This window comes from Staurois parvus, unplaced genomic scaffold (assembly GCF_062004578.1).
Source record: "Staurois parvus isolate SC_StPar_1 unplaced genomic scaffold, SC_StPar_1.0 ptg000447l, whole genome shotgun sequence".
Classification (NCBI taxonomy): Eukaryota; Metazoa; Chordata; class Amphibia; order Anura; family Ranidae; genus Staurois; species Staurois parvus.
The window spans coordinates 846,470-861,037 of record NW_028318243.1 but is presented as its reverse complement, the minus strand read 5'-3'; the positions used below and the strand labels follow the sequence as shown (position 1 = coordinate 861,037).

Below are 14,568 nucleotides of genomic sequence, written 5' to 3'. Positions count from 1 at the left end.
TTCTGGCTCATTCTTTGACATAAAACTTTTCAAAATGTTTCTACTTGAGCACTGTGATCAGTTTTCATGCAGTAATTCTTCCACAATCTCTAAAACTGTCCAAATGGTATGTTCCACAACCAGGGCTATCATGACAACTCCTGAAAACACCAATTCTATTACCCCAGAGGGAAAGAACCCCTCCAATTCTGTTACCCCAGAGGGAGAGAACCCCTCCAATTCTGTTACCCCAGAGGGAGAGAACCCCTCCAATTCTGTTACCCCAGAGGGAGAGAACCCCTCCAATTCTATGACCCCAGAGGGAGAGAACCCCTCCAATTCTGTTACCCCAGAGGGAGAGAACCCCTCCAATTCTATTACCCCAGAGGGAGAGAACCCCTCCAATTCTGTTACCCCAGAGGGAGAGAACCCCTCCAATTCTATGACCCCAGAGGGAGAGAACCCCTCCAATTCTGTTACCCCAGAGGGAGAGAACCCCTCCAATTCTGTTACCCCAGAGGGAGAGAACCCCTCCAATTCTGTTACCCCAGAGGGAGAGAACCCCTCCAAATCTGTTACCTCAGAGGGAGAGAACCCCTCCAATTCTATTACCCCAGAGGGAGAGAACCCCTCCAATTCTATTACCCCAGAGGGAGAGAACCCCTCCAATTCTGTTACCCCAGAGGGAGAGAACCCCTCCAATTCTGTTACCCCAGAGGGAGAGAACCCCTCCAATTCTATGACCCGAGAGGGAGAGAACCCCTAAAAATTCTATTACCCCAGAGGGAGAGAACCCCTCCCATTCTATTACCCCAGAGGGAGAGAACCCCTCCAATTCTATAACCCCCAGGGAGAGGGGTCTGAGAAGGTGTGACCAGGAAGGTGATCCCCATACCATAGACAGAACACTTACCTGTGTTGGGGGGTAGAAGTGGGACTGGTGTTGGCTCGGTGGTCTCCCATCTCTCTGCTCTTCTGCTGTACAGGGGGATAAAACGCCTCTGTGGGACAAACAGACGGATGCATGTCAGTCAGTACATAATCCAGGAACTCTGCATAGTCCCACGCCTCCCACTTACCTGCCCGGGGTCCCTGACATCTTCCTGAACTCTGCAGTATCCTCCCCACCCCAAGGTGGACACAACACTGGATGAATGCTGGGCAATGGGACCTTCACGGTGATACCCGGGGAAGAGGGCACACGGGTACTCCATCCACTGCGGACACACAAAGCATAGCATAGAGTCAATGTACAGCGCCCCCCGCTGACGATCAGAGGAACCACACAGCAGCCAGGACACATTTACATTGTCAGCTGGTTCCCCAGGTTTGAGGTCTCCATAGCAGGACGTGCTGTGGGGGAGCTGTACTGCCCAAGTGGGGGTGCCACCTTTATATGGACTGAGTGTCTGGGGGATCTTCATTACAGGCAGCATGTTTTTTTTTTTTGGGGGTGCCATATTAACAGGGACTGTGTATGATGGTGAAGTCATCATTATAGGCATTTTTTTGGGGGGGAAGGGGGTCATAGTGTGTGCAAGTGGGGGTGCCACCTTCATAGGGACTAGGAGTGTTTGGGGGGGGGGGGGGTCGTCTTATAAGCAGCATTTTTTGGAGGGGGAATGGGTAGTTATAGTATGTTGCAAGTGGGGATGACACCTTTCTAAGGACTGTTTGGAGGGTCTTAATTATAGGCAGCATGTTTGCACTTTTCTTTGGGGGGGGGGGGTCAGTTATAGTAGATGCAAGTATGGGGTGCCACCTTTTAGGGACTGTGTATGTTGGGGGGTGGCTTCATTATAGACAGAATGTTTTGTGGGGTTATAGTATGTGCAAGTGGGGGTGCCATGCCGCATTTATGGGGACTGTGTTTGGGGGGATGTTCAATATAGGCGGCATCATTTTTTGGGGGGGGGTTGTATTACGCACAAGTGGGGGTGTCACCTGAATAGGGACTAAGTTTTGGTAGTGTTGGCTTTCATCACAGGCAGCATGGTTTTGGGGGGGAGAAGAGGATTGTGGTGTGTGCAAGTGGGGGTGCCATATTAGGGACTATGAGGTGCTGGGGAGGGGGGGGGCTTCATTATAGGCAGTATATTTGGGAGAAAGGGGGAAGTTATAGTGTAAATTTGGGGGGGGGGGCACCTTTCCGGAAAATGTGAGTGTTGGGGGGGCTTTATGTATTTTTTTTTGGGGGGGTAGTTATAGTGTAAATGGGGGGGGGGTGTACTTCTAGTATGTTGTACATGGGGAGGACTGTATAGAGGGGTCTTCATTTTAGGCATGTTCACATTTTTTTTTTGGGGGGGGGGGTAGTTATAGTATGTGCAAGTGGGGCTGCCACCTTTACAGAGTCTTTGAGTGTTGGGGGGGGGGGGTTTCATTATAGGCACTTTTGGGGGGGAAGCGTAAAGTTATAGTGTAAGTGGGGGGCCACCTTTATGGGGAAATGTGTTGGGGGGTCTTTATATAAGTATTTATTTTTGGGGGTAGCTATAGTGTAAGTGGGGGGGGGCACCTCCTTTATAGGGCATGTGAGTGTGGGGGGGGGGTCTTCATTATAGACAGCATTTTTTGGGGGTACGGGGTATAGTGTAAAAGGGGGGGCACCTTTATAGGGCATGTGAGTGTTGGGGGGTCTTCATTATAGGCATTTTTGGGGAAAGGGGGAAGTTACAGTGTAAATTGGGGGGGCACCTTTCCGGGGAAAGTGTGTGTTTGGGAGTCTTTATGTATTTTTTTGGGGGGGGTTATAGTGTAAATGGGGGGGGGACCTTTACAGGGAATGTGAGTGTTGGAGGGTCTTCATTATAGGCATTTTTGGGGGAAGTTATAGTGTAAATTGGGTGGGGCACCTTTTCGAGGAATGTCAGTGTTGGGGGGTCTTTATGTATTTTTGGGGGGTACTTATAGTGTAAGTGGGGGGGGGCACCTTTATAGGGAATGTGAGTGTTGGGGGAGATCTTCATTATATACAGCATTTTGGGGGGGAACAGGGTATAGTGTAAGTGGGGGAGGGGGCACCTTTATGGGGAAATGTGTCAAGGGGGTCTTTATGTAAGTATTTGGAGGGTTAGTTATAATGTAAGTGGGGGGGCACCTTTATAGGGCATGTGAGTGTTGGGGGGGGGTCTTCATTATAGGCAGCATTTTTTGGGGTGTACAGGGTATAGTGTAAGTTGGGGGGGCACCTTTATAGGGCATGTGAGTGTTGGGAGGGATTCTTCATTATAGGTGGCATTTTTGGGGGGAGGGGGAAGTTATAGTGTAAATTGGGGGGTACCCTTTGGAGAATGTTAGTATTGGGGGGTATTTTTTTGGGGGGGTAGTTATAGTGTAACTGGGGGGCACATTTTTAAGGAATGTGAGTGTTGGGGGGGGGTCTTCATTATTGGCAGTGCACTTTTTTTTGGTGGAGGGGGGGTCTAGTTACTGTGTTGTGTATGATGTGGGGGGGGCTGTGTGTACAGGTGGAAGACCCCCATAATAGTGGGGGGCTCCATTGTGGAGTGTGGGGGCTGGGCAAGTCACAATTATGAGGGTCCCCGAGCTCCACTACAGGAACACCTTCATTATTGGGGTGGGGGTAGGGCCCCCTTATCAGTGGTGAGGACGGAGGCGTGGCTGTCAGGCTTCCTCGTTAGTAGGTATGAAAGGAGTAATAGGCGTGGCACTTGTGCTCCCCAAACCCAGCCAATCATATTGCCCCTCTCGGAGCGGTCGCTACTAGCAACTTAACAACCACACGTGCGTACTTACAGCAGCTCAGGCTTCCCGCTTCCTGGCCCCGCCCGCTTAGCCTATTGGTTTCCTAAGTCCCGCCCAGTTCCACTCTGCGCACGACGTGGCCGCCATCTTTGTACACCCGAGAGCGGAGGAGCATAAGAGCTTCAGCGAAGGAGCGGTAAGATGGAGGAGGGGGAGGGAGGGTGTCATTTATTCCCGCCAGTTTGTCAGTCATGTGTGTGTATATATATGTACAGAGATGTTTAGCACACAGGTCACCTCCTGGAGGGGTGTGAGGTGCTTACAGGTCTCCCTCCTCTGCTTCTTGTAGAATGAAATGTCCTGTTACCCCCTGTTCTGAATAAAGTGATGTTGCCCATTTCCATGGCGCCCATTTTACTTTCTTCACGTAAGAGTTGGGTCACCAATGACAACGGTACACTGAAATATATATAGATTTGTGTATTTATCCATAAAGTGATTTTTTTTTTACTTTTTTGGGTTTGTAGGTGTAAGCGTGTGAATCTACGGCACCATGTTGTCATGCAGACGGCCATTTTGTTGCCTACAAGGCCTCAGCCGCCGACCTTCTCAAACTTTTAGAAATGGCTGCCATAGTCCCGCCCACTTAGAACTTCATCATCACTTTGTATACATCCATAGTCACGCCCTCTGATGCTTTGTCAGGAGACTGGAGTCCCGCTTTAAGTTTAATCTTCCACCGTATATTCAGCAAAGAGACATCCCAATCCAACTAGGAGACAGTTCCATGTGTTCAGCAAAGAGACATCCCAATCCAACTAGGAGACAGTTCCATGTGTTCAGCAAAGAGACATCCCAATCCAACTAGGAGACAGTTCCATGTATTCAGCAAAGAGACATCCCAATCCAGCTAGGAAACAGTTCCATATATTCAGCAAAGAGGCAGTCCAATCCAGCAAAGAGATGGCCCAATCCAGCAGAGACATCCCTAGATTCAGCAAAGACACATCCCAATCCAGCAAAGAGATGGCCTGTTTCAGAAAAGAGATGGCCCAATCCAGCAAAAAAGACATCCCAATCCAGCAAAAAGACACCCCAATACAGCAAAGAGACATCCCCATATAGCAAAGAGACAGCCCAATCCAGCAAAGAGACACCCCCTTATAGAAAAGAAATGACCCAATCCAGCAAAGAGAATCCACATATATTGAGCAAAGAGACAGCCCAATACAGCAAACAGACATCCCCATATAGCAAAGGAACATCCCCATATAGCAAAGAGACAACCCAATCCAGCAAAGAGACATCCCCATATAGTCAGCAAAGATGACAATCCAGTAAAGAAACAGCTCCATATATTCAACAAAGAGACAGCCCAGTCCATCAAAGCGATGTCCCAATCCAACAAAGAGACATCCCCATAAAGCAAACAGACATCCCAATCCAGCAAAGAGACATTCCCATATATTCAGCAAAGAGACATCCCAGTCCAGCAAAGAGACATTCCCATATATTCAGCAAAGAGACATCCCAGTCCAGCAAAGAGACGGCCCAATCCAGCAGAGCCATTCCCATATAACCAGCAAACAGACATCCCAATCCAGCAAAGAGACATCCTCATAATCCACATACAGCAAAGAGATGGACCAATCCAGCAAAGAGATAGTCCCATAAATTCAGCAAAGCGACAACACAATCCAGCAAAGAGGTATCCCGGTATAGCAGAGAGCCTGATCCAGCAGAGACATCCCCATACAGCAAACAGAGGGCACAATCCAGCAGATACATCATCATACAGCAGGGACACTGCCATATATTCAGCAAAGAGACTTTGTGGTCTGAACTTACTGTATACACCTCATGCATCTTCTGCACTCCTAGTACCCACAAAATTCTTCTTAAAGAGGATATTCACCCCCTTCCTCCATGCTTTTTTCCTATTGATCATTTTCTAATCACACAATACATGCACACCCAGTGGTGCTCTGTAGGTTCTCTCCACTTCACTGCTGTTCACCTGGTTCCATGCCACTATCTTCTCTGACTTCATCAGGAGCTTGCTGTCTCTTCTGGGTTCTTGGAGCAAGTGTGTAGTCGGGGCCGGCTGCAAGAACCAAGAAGAGAGAGCTGGCCTTTTGATGACATGCATGGCCCATAGTTGTGTATTCAGAGGGCTGGCACCAAGAACCATAAAGAGAAAGCCCATTCCCCTGATGACATGCATGGACCAAGGCACATCATCAAGGGTCATTTTGCAAAAACTAGGAAGAGGCAGCTAGCCCCCTGATGACATGCATGGATCGAAGTTGTGTATTCAGGGGGATGGCTGCAAGAACTAGAAAGAGACAGCCCATTCCCCTGATAACATATATGGACTGAGGTACATCATCAGTGATCAATTATCAAGAACCATGGAGAGACAGCTGGCCGCCTGATGACATGCATGGACTGAGGTACATCATCAGTGATCAATTATCAAGAACCAGGAAAAGACAGCTGGCCGCCTGATGATGTGCATGGCGTATAGTTGTGCATTCAGGGAGCTGGCTGCAAGAACTAGAAAGAGATTGCCCGATTCCCTGATGACATGCATGGACCAAACAACATCATCAGGGGTCAATTTGCAAGAACCAGGAAGAGACGGCTGGCCCCCTGATGGCATGCATGGGCCTGGGATTGCCATCAGGGAGATGACTACAAGAACCAGGAAGAGACAGCTGGCCCCCTGATGGCATGCATGGGCCTTGGCTTTCCGACAGGGAGATGATGGCAAGAACCAGGAAGAGACAGCTGGCCCCCTGATGACATGCATGGCCTTGGCTTTCCGACAGGGAGATGACGGCAAGAACCAGGAAGAGACAGCTGGCCCCCTGATGACATGCATGGGCCTTGGCTTTGCAACAGGGAGATGACGGTAAGAACCAGGAAGAAACAGCTGGCCCCCTGATGACATGCATGGGCCTCAGCTTGCCAAAAGGGAGATGACCTCAAGAACCAGGAAGAGACAGCTGGCCCCCTGATGGCATGCATGGGCCTCGGCCTTTCAAAAGGGAGATGATGGCAAGAACCAGGAAGATACAGCTGGCCCCCTGATGACATGCATGGGCCTTGGCTTTCCAACAGGGAGATGATGGCAAGAACCAGGAAGAGACAGCTGGCCCCCTGATGACATGCATGGGCCTCAGCTTGCCAAAAGGGAGATGACCTCAAGAACCAGGAAGAGACAGCTGGCCCCCTCATGGCATGCATGGGCCTCGGCTTTTCAACAGGGAGATGATGGCAAGAACCAGGAAGAGACAGCTGGCCCCCTGATGACATGCATGGGCCTCGGCTTTTCAACAGGGAGATGATGGCAAGAACCAGGAAGAGACAGCTGGCCCCCTGATGGCATGCATGGGCCTCGGCTTTTCAACAGGGAGATGATGGCAAGAACCAGAAAGAGACAGCCGGCCCCCTGATGACATGCATGGGCCTTGGCTTTCCAACAGGGAGATGACGGCAAGAACCAGGAAGAGACAACTGGCCCCCTGATGACATGCATGGGCCTTGGCTTTCCAACAGGGAGATGACTGCAAGAACCAGGAAGATACAGCTGGCCCTGTGATGAGAAGAATGGGCTACGGTGCAGGATCAGGGGGCCATCTGCAAGAACCAGGAAGAGACATCCAGCCCCAAATGATGCAGCTCCTAATCTGTAGAGTCTCTCAAGGCCACCTGGTTTGCCTGAGGATGGTATCCCAGGTAGCTGCAGGCAACTGAATAACTCATTGTTACGTAGATGAGAATCCAGGAAGTGCAGCAAGGGCTCCTCCAAAAAAGTATTTAAAAAATGCATGCTGGTTGTAGAGAAGGAGATAGGCGTGTAAACCCAGACAATGGGTGGGGGAGGGTGACGGTTCACTTCAAAGCCAACTTTGCAAGTAGCAAGATTCACTCATTCAAGGACAGGGTACCCCCCCCCCCCCTTCCTAAAACCTATGGACTGGAAATTTAGATAAAATACTTATCTTTCCCCAACATCCACTCTCAGTGCCTAGGGAGGCTGACATCATGTCCCATCTGGCCATATCTCGTAGAATGTTGGGTAGCCCAAATCTAATGAGAAGATCAGTACCTTCTTGTGAGATTTGGGCTACTCAACATTCCCTGGGATCTCATCAATAGGAGGATGACGTCACCCCCTGGACTGTGGAAGTTGGGGGAAAGTGGATCTTCTTCTAGGACATCTATCTGAGGGATCATTGATTCCTTCTAGAACAGGGATCTCCAAACTTTCCAAACAAAGGGCCAGTTTACTATCCTTTAAACTTTAGGTGGGCCAGACCTTGGCCAGTGGGGGTACAAAATGCCCCAGCATCAATGGGAGTAAACAATGCCTCAGGCTTGGTTGTCGGTGGGAGTGGCACAGCGCCTGTGGTCAGTAGTTATTGGTATCAGTGGGAGGAATAGTGTACCATCGCTGGTGTCAGTGGGAGGAATAGTGCCCATTACTGGTGCCAATAAAAAGAATAGCGCCCCATCGTTTGTGCCAGTGGGAGGAATAGTGCCTTATTGTTGGTGTCACTGAAAAGAATAGCGCCCCATCGTTTGTGCCAGTGGGAGGAATAGTGCCTTATTGTTGGTGTCACTGAAAAGAATAGTGCCCCATCGTTTGTGCCAGTGGGAGGAATAGTGCCTTATTGTTGGTGTCACTGAAAAGAATAGCGCCCCATCGTTTGTGTCAGTGGGAGGAATTATGCCCCACTGTTGGTCATCATTACTGTCAGAGGAATAGTGCCCCATTGACCGGATAAAGGCAAGCAAAGGGCTACAGTTTGGAGACCACTGTTCTAAAGGAAACACAATCCAAAGTGGATAAAAGCCCTTCCCACCACCCTCCTCCTTAGATTTCATTGATTTTCCAACCTTCCGGGAACGCACATCTTTGGGTCTGTTGATTATGGTCACTGGCCTTCTGGGTACTTGGTGCCTGTAAACCTTAAAGGTACTGCCATCTTGCTTGAGGCTTCCTCTATTTGTTTCAATTATCAGGTTTTCTACCATGGGGAGGTTTGGGGATGACTCCTGGCTGCTTTCCTGGCTGTGCTTGTTCTCCACCCTTCCAACTTAGGAGGTAGGTTGGGAGAGATGAGAGAGGTGTCTAAGTACGCTTGATAAGAGATTCAAGAAGTGTGCCCGCTTCTCCAGGCAATTCAGAATAGCCTGAAGCTGGTTAGAGTTTGCTGCTCCAGTTTGGGGTGTTCTGCCCCAGTTTGAGAACGCTACAGTCACATTCGGTAGCACCTGTCCCTCTGCACCCCAATTCATGGACAGTGGAGAAAGGGGAAAGGACGATCCCAGAAGGACTGGTCCAACAGCAAAAACAAGATCTTCCTCAGAATCCAGAGTAGTGGAGGAGAGCCATGCTTCTGCCCTTACTTCTCTATGGACAAACTAATGGTGGCCCCTTCTGCTTCTTCTCATCCAGATTGCTTTTCTTCTAACAGACACACACTTTGGAGGAGACACCAAATTATTCTGTTCGACCCAAAAAGAAATGTGGCAACCGAACTGTTAGGCCCTGGAGCAAGCCTTTCTGTGAATAAAAGGTATTATGCTTAGACAAGCGCAGAATGAAAAAATGTCTTTAGTTTCGGATCGATTTGTTAAGGTGCTAATTTTGTTTGGTCACATTTGTAACAAAATTTGTTTAGTTTAGTTTTTGACTGGATTCAAAGTATTCATATGGCGTTAGAAACGTAAATATCAAATCGATCCGAATTCATTGTGAAGAATAACTAGTTATTTTCTATTCAAAATTTGAATTTCGGAAAATGTCTATATTCTTTCCATTCTACTTTATTTTTTCTATTTTATTCCTTTATTTTATTCTATTCTGTTGTATTCTATTCTTTTCTATTTTATTCTGTTTTGTTCTATTCTATTCTTATCAAATTTGGAAAGATGGCTGTATTTTTTCTATTCTATTCTATTTGAAATTCGAGTTTCAGAAGAAGGCTATATTCTTTCATTTTTAATCTATACTTTTACAGTGAAGGAAATGCGTATTTGCTCCCCTGCTGATGTTGAATGTTCGCCCACTCAAAAGAAATTATCAATCAAAAAATCGAATGTTCGGTGTATTGTAACACTGAGAGACAGAATAGCAACAAATAATTCAGCAGAAATGCATATCTAACAAATTATGCACTGATTTGCATGTTCATGAGGGAAATAAGTATTTGATCCCCTTCACATAACATGACTTGGTACTTGGTGGCAAATCCCTTGTTGGCAATCACAGAGGTCAGACGTTTCCTGTAGTTGGCCCCCAGGTTTGCACACATCTCAGGAGGGATTTTGGCCCACTCCTCTTGGCAGATCCTCTCCAAGTCATTAAGGTTTGGTGGCTGACGTTTGGCAACTCGAACTTTCAGCTCCCTCCACAGATTTTCAATTGGATTAAGGCCTGAACCACTCCTTTGTTGCCTTGGCCGTGTGTTTTGAGTCATTGTCATTCTGGAACACCCATCCATGACCCATTTTCAATGCCCTGGCTGAGGGAAGAAGGTTCTCACCCAAGATTTGACGGTGCTTTGCCATGTCCATCATCCCTTTGATGCGGTGCAGTTGTCCCCTTAGCAGAAAAACACCCCCAAAGCAGAATGTTTCCACCACCATGTTTGACAGTTGGGATGGTGTTCTTGGGGTCATAGGCAGCATTCCTCCTCCTCCAAACACTTTCAACCAGTCCTCCTCTGCATCATTCAGATGTTCAGTGGCAGACTTCAGATGGGCCTGGACATGTGCTTTCTTGAGCAGAGGGACCTTGTAGGCACTGCAGGATTTCAGTCCTCGTCGGCGTAGTGTGTTACCAATTGTTTTCTTGGTGACTGTGGTCCCAGCTGCCTGGAGATCATGGACAAGATCCTCACGTGTAGTTCTGGGATGATTCCTCACTGTTCTCATGATCATTGACCCTCCACGAGGTGAGATCTTGCATGGTGCACCAGACCTAGGGAGACTGACACTTGTTTTGTGTTTCTTCCATTTGCAAATGATTGCACCAACTGTTGTCACCTTCTCACCAAGCTGCTTGGCCATAGTTTGGTAGCCCAGTCCAGCCTTGTGTAGGTCTAGAATCTTGTCCCTGACATCCTTGGACAGCTCTTTGGTCTTTGCCATGGTGGAGAGTTTGGAATCTTATGGTTTGATGGCTCCTGTGGACAGGTGTCTTTTATACAGGTAACATGAGATTAGCAGCACTCCCTTTAAGAGACTGCTTCTAATCTCAGCTTGTTACCTGTATGAAAGACACCTGGTAGCCAGAAATCCTGCTGAATGATAGGGGATCAAATCCTTATTTCCCTCATGAACATGCAGATCAGTCATCATTTGTTAGACATGCATTTCTGCTGAATTTGTTGTTGCTATTCTGTCTCTCAGTGTTACAATACACTGAACATTTGATGTTTAGACCGATCATTTCTTTGTGAGTGGGCAAACATTCAAAATTAGCAGGGGATCAAATACGCATTTCCTTTACTGTATATAATATTTTATATTCTATTCTGTTTTGTTGTATTGTTTTCAAATTTGGAAAGATGGCTGTATTTTTTCTATTCTATTCTATTTGAAATTTGAGTTTCAGAAGAAGGCTATATTCTTTCATTTTTAATCTATACTTTTATATAATATTATTTTCTATTCTATTCTTTTCACATTTCGAAAGATTTCTGTATTTTTTTCTATTCTATTTGAAATTTTTATTTCAGAAGAAAGCTATATTCTTTCATTTTTAATCTATACTCTTATATAATATTATTTCATATTCTATTCTGTTTTGTTCTAGTCTTTTCAAATTTGGAAAGATGGCTATCAATGATTTTGAAAATCGGACGACCAAGTCATAAAGTTTACCCCATATAACAGGCGAAACTTCTGTTCCTTCCAGGTCAAGGCTCATGCACAAATAAAAATCCCAGTGGTGAATAAATACCACCAAAATAAAGTTTTATCTGTCTCAAAAAAATGCTAAAAAGTTCATATGGGTACAGTGTTGCATGACTGCGCAATTGTCATTCAAATTGTGAAAGCTGAAATTTGGCCTGGACTGGAAGGGGGTGAAAGTATCCAGACTTGAAGGGGTTAACATAAGGTATTTTCCTAACCAACAGGATAAATCCCAGCCAAACAAAAATGATAGGTTCCTTGGGGACTGACCAGAGGTGCTGATTTGACGAGAAGAAGGGAAATGGGGGTGTTGTGTTCCTTACTACAGACACACCTAAAGAAAATGAGTGACACCATCCCCGTGATAGAGGGCGGCCTCTTCTTTGTGTAAACAATGGGAAGCCATTACAAAAAGTCCTTTTGTTTGGTTTTTATTGCTGTCTGTACCCTTGTTAGGGAGATTCACCCTCTTTGTCCTGTTTACTAAAATTGAAAGTAGAAGAAAATCACAAATTTTGGGTTGCCCCAGAAAAGTAATACACCCTGTTCCAAATTATTCTGCAAATGATATTTTTCTCATTTCCCTCAATAATTGATGTAAATAACAGTCGGCAGAATTCTCATGTTATCAACTATTAAGAGTACAATTCACATTTTATTGAACAAACCTCCTAATGATAACAGGATTTTTGTTCCAAATTATTCCGCACAGTAAGTGTCAAAACACTTTCTAGGTTGTAAAGAACTGAAAATTGTCATTTGTTGTGTTTGCAGCATATTTACTGAAATCAAAAGCTATTTCAATCAAACTTTTAACAACATTTTAACTTTGTAAACATTTGAACCGGTCACGTTACATTGTAACATAGGACCCCTTATTTGTTAGCAGCTTCACAAGTCTTGCATCCATTGAACTTGGGAGTTTTTGGACAGTTTCTGCTTGAATTTGTTTGCAAGATGTCAGAAAAGCCTCCCAGAGTTGCTGTTTGGATGTAAACTGCCTCCCACCCTCATAGATCTTTTGCTTGAGGATGCTCCAAAGGTTCTCAATAGGATTGAGGTCAGGGGAGGATGGAGGCCACACAATGACTTTCTCTCCTTTTATCTCCATAGCAGCCATTGATGCAGAGGTATTCTTTGCAGCATAAGATGGTGCATTGTCATGCATGAAGATGATTTTATTACAGAAAGCAGAGTTCTTCCTTCTGTACCAGGGAAGAAAGTGGTCAGTCATAAACTCCACATACTTTGCAGAGGTCATCTTTACACCTTCAGGGACCCTAAAGGGGCCGACCAGCTCTGTTCCCATGATTCCGGCCTAAAACATGACTCCACCACCGCCTTGCTGACGTCGCAGCCTTGTTGGAACAGGGTGGCCGTCCACCAACCATCCACTACTCCATCCATCTGGACCATCCAGGGTTGCACGGCACTCATCAGCGAACAGGACTGTTTGAAAATTAGTCTTCATGTATTTTTCTGCCCAATGCAGCCGTTTCTGCTTGTGAGCATTGGTTATTTGTGGCCGAATAGAAGGTTTATGCACAATTGCAAGACTCTGGAGGACTCTACACCTTGATGTCCGTGGGACTCCAGAGGCACCAGCAGCTTCAAATATCTGTTTGCTGCTATGTAATAGTATTTTAGCAGCTGCTCTCTTGTTCCTATGCATGGATCTGGCAGAAATCTTCCTCAATGTGCCTTTATCTGCACCAACCCGTCTCTGCTCTGAATCGGCCACAAATCTCTTACTAGTGCGATGATCAGCTTAAGTTTTCGTGAAATATCGAATGTTTTCATACCTCGTCCAAGGCATTGAACTATTTCACTCTTTTCGGCAGCAGAGAGATCCTTTTTCTTTCCCATATTGCTTGAAAATGGTGCTCTGCTTAATAATGTGGAACACCCTCCTTTAGTAGTTTTTCCTTAAATTGGGCTCACCGGCCAATCTAATTATCACAGGTGTCCGAGATTGTTTTCAGTGATCAAAAGAGCCCTGACACACAATGCCATCCATGAGTTAAACTGAAAAACAAAATATTTAATCTTTGTGACACTTAAATAGAATTTGCATAATAATTTGGAACAGGGTGTAGATTGGACATTTTCCAATGGAGACACTAGTTCTGAAGACTTGAACCTTAATTTACAGGGATTTTTGTTCTTTTTGTTCCTCAAATTATAAAGGGGGCAACCAATTTTAGATTTTAGGCCCCTCTCTCCCATAGTTTTATACGATGAATCTGCAGAGGGATCGATGGAAAGCATCTCGTCAGGGATATGTTTCAGAACTTGTGATGGGTCTGAAACTTGAGACAAGTCAACTCCGGGACCTTCTCAGTCAAATGTATCTTTAGGGTACAGAATAGATTCAGTGCTATAATTCATGAATGTTCCAGTGGTGGGAAGATACTCAGGGGAGGGGGATTTGTGCTGGGAAGGGAGCTTTGGAGTGGGGGAGTGGATTTGTGCTTGGAGGGGAAAGTTGTTTCAGTGGTGAGATGATACTCAGAACCCCACGGAAGGCTGGGCTCGGGCTCAGACTCTTCCACGCAAGGTCACTACAGACACGGGTGCTTGGGGACAGGGCCGGGTCAAGGGGTGTGCAGAAGGGGTGGCTGCCCTGGGCACTGGGGTTTCATGTGAGATGGGGCAGGGCACTGTGAGCAGATTGGGGGGGGGATTTGTTTTGGGAAATTGGGGGACAGCAGAGTGTAAGAATTGTTATAGGAGGGGAAATTTGGGAGGGGTTGCTAGAAGTGGTGATTTGGGGGGATGTTTGCTGAGAGGGGAGATAGGGAAAGAGGAATTATGCAAGGAGGAGAATTCGGAGGGGGGGGGTTGTGCTACAAGAGGTCATAGTCATATGGTAGAGAAGGGAGATGATTTTATTTTTTTTGTGGGGGGGGTTGTGCTAGTAGGGCTGATTGGGGGTATTTGTGCTAGGAG

The 14,568-nt window shown here is 46.4% G+C and overlaps 2 protein-coding genes across 5 annotated transcripts in view; one reads left to right on the top strand and one right to left on the bottom strand.

The window, feature by feature from the left end:
- Positions 1 to 3,774, bottom strand: part of TAF1C (TATA-box binding protein associated factor, RNA polymerase I subunit C) — a 74,255-nt gene extending 70,481 nt beyond the window's left edge. Inside the window, exons 1-3 of the mRNA XM_089688157.1 lie at positions 3,739 to 3,774; positions 1,059 to 1,196; positions 893 to 980 (exon numbers count right to left, since the gene is read on the bottom strand). Of these exons, the coding sequence (XP_089544283.1) occupies positions 893 to 980; positions 1,059 to 1,193 (223 nt within the window). The 5' untranslated portion in view covers positions 1,194 to 1,196; positions 3,739 to 3,774. The remainder of the gene's footprint in view (positions 1 to 892; positions 981 to 1,058; positions 1,197 to 3,738) is intronic.
- A 51-nt stretch (positions 3,775 to 3,825) lies between these two features.
- The window catches only part of LOC149453588 (uncharacterized), a 32,174-nt gene continuing 21,431 nt past the window's right edge, over positions 3,826 to 14,568 (top strand). Inside the window, exon 1 of one of the 4 annotated variants that reach the window (XM_089688156.1) lies at positions 3,826 to 3,883. Coding sequence is in view for 3 of the 4 variants with exons in the window: in XM_089688155.1 (XP_089544281.1) it covers positions 9,112 to 9,275 (164 nt within the window). In the remaining variant the exon portion in view is untranslated. Of the gene's footprint in view, positions 3,884 to 8,385; positions 9,276 to 14,568 lie in introns of those variants that run through there. The other 3 variants (XM_089688155.1, XM_089688153.1, XM_089688154.1) reach the window with 3 other exon arrangements.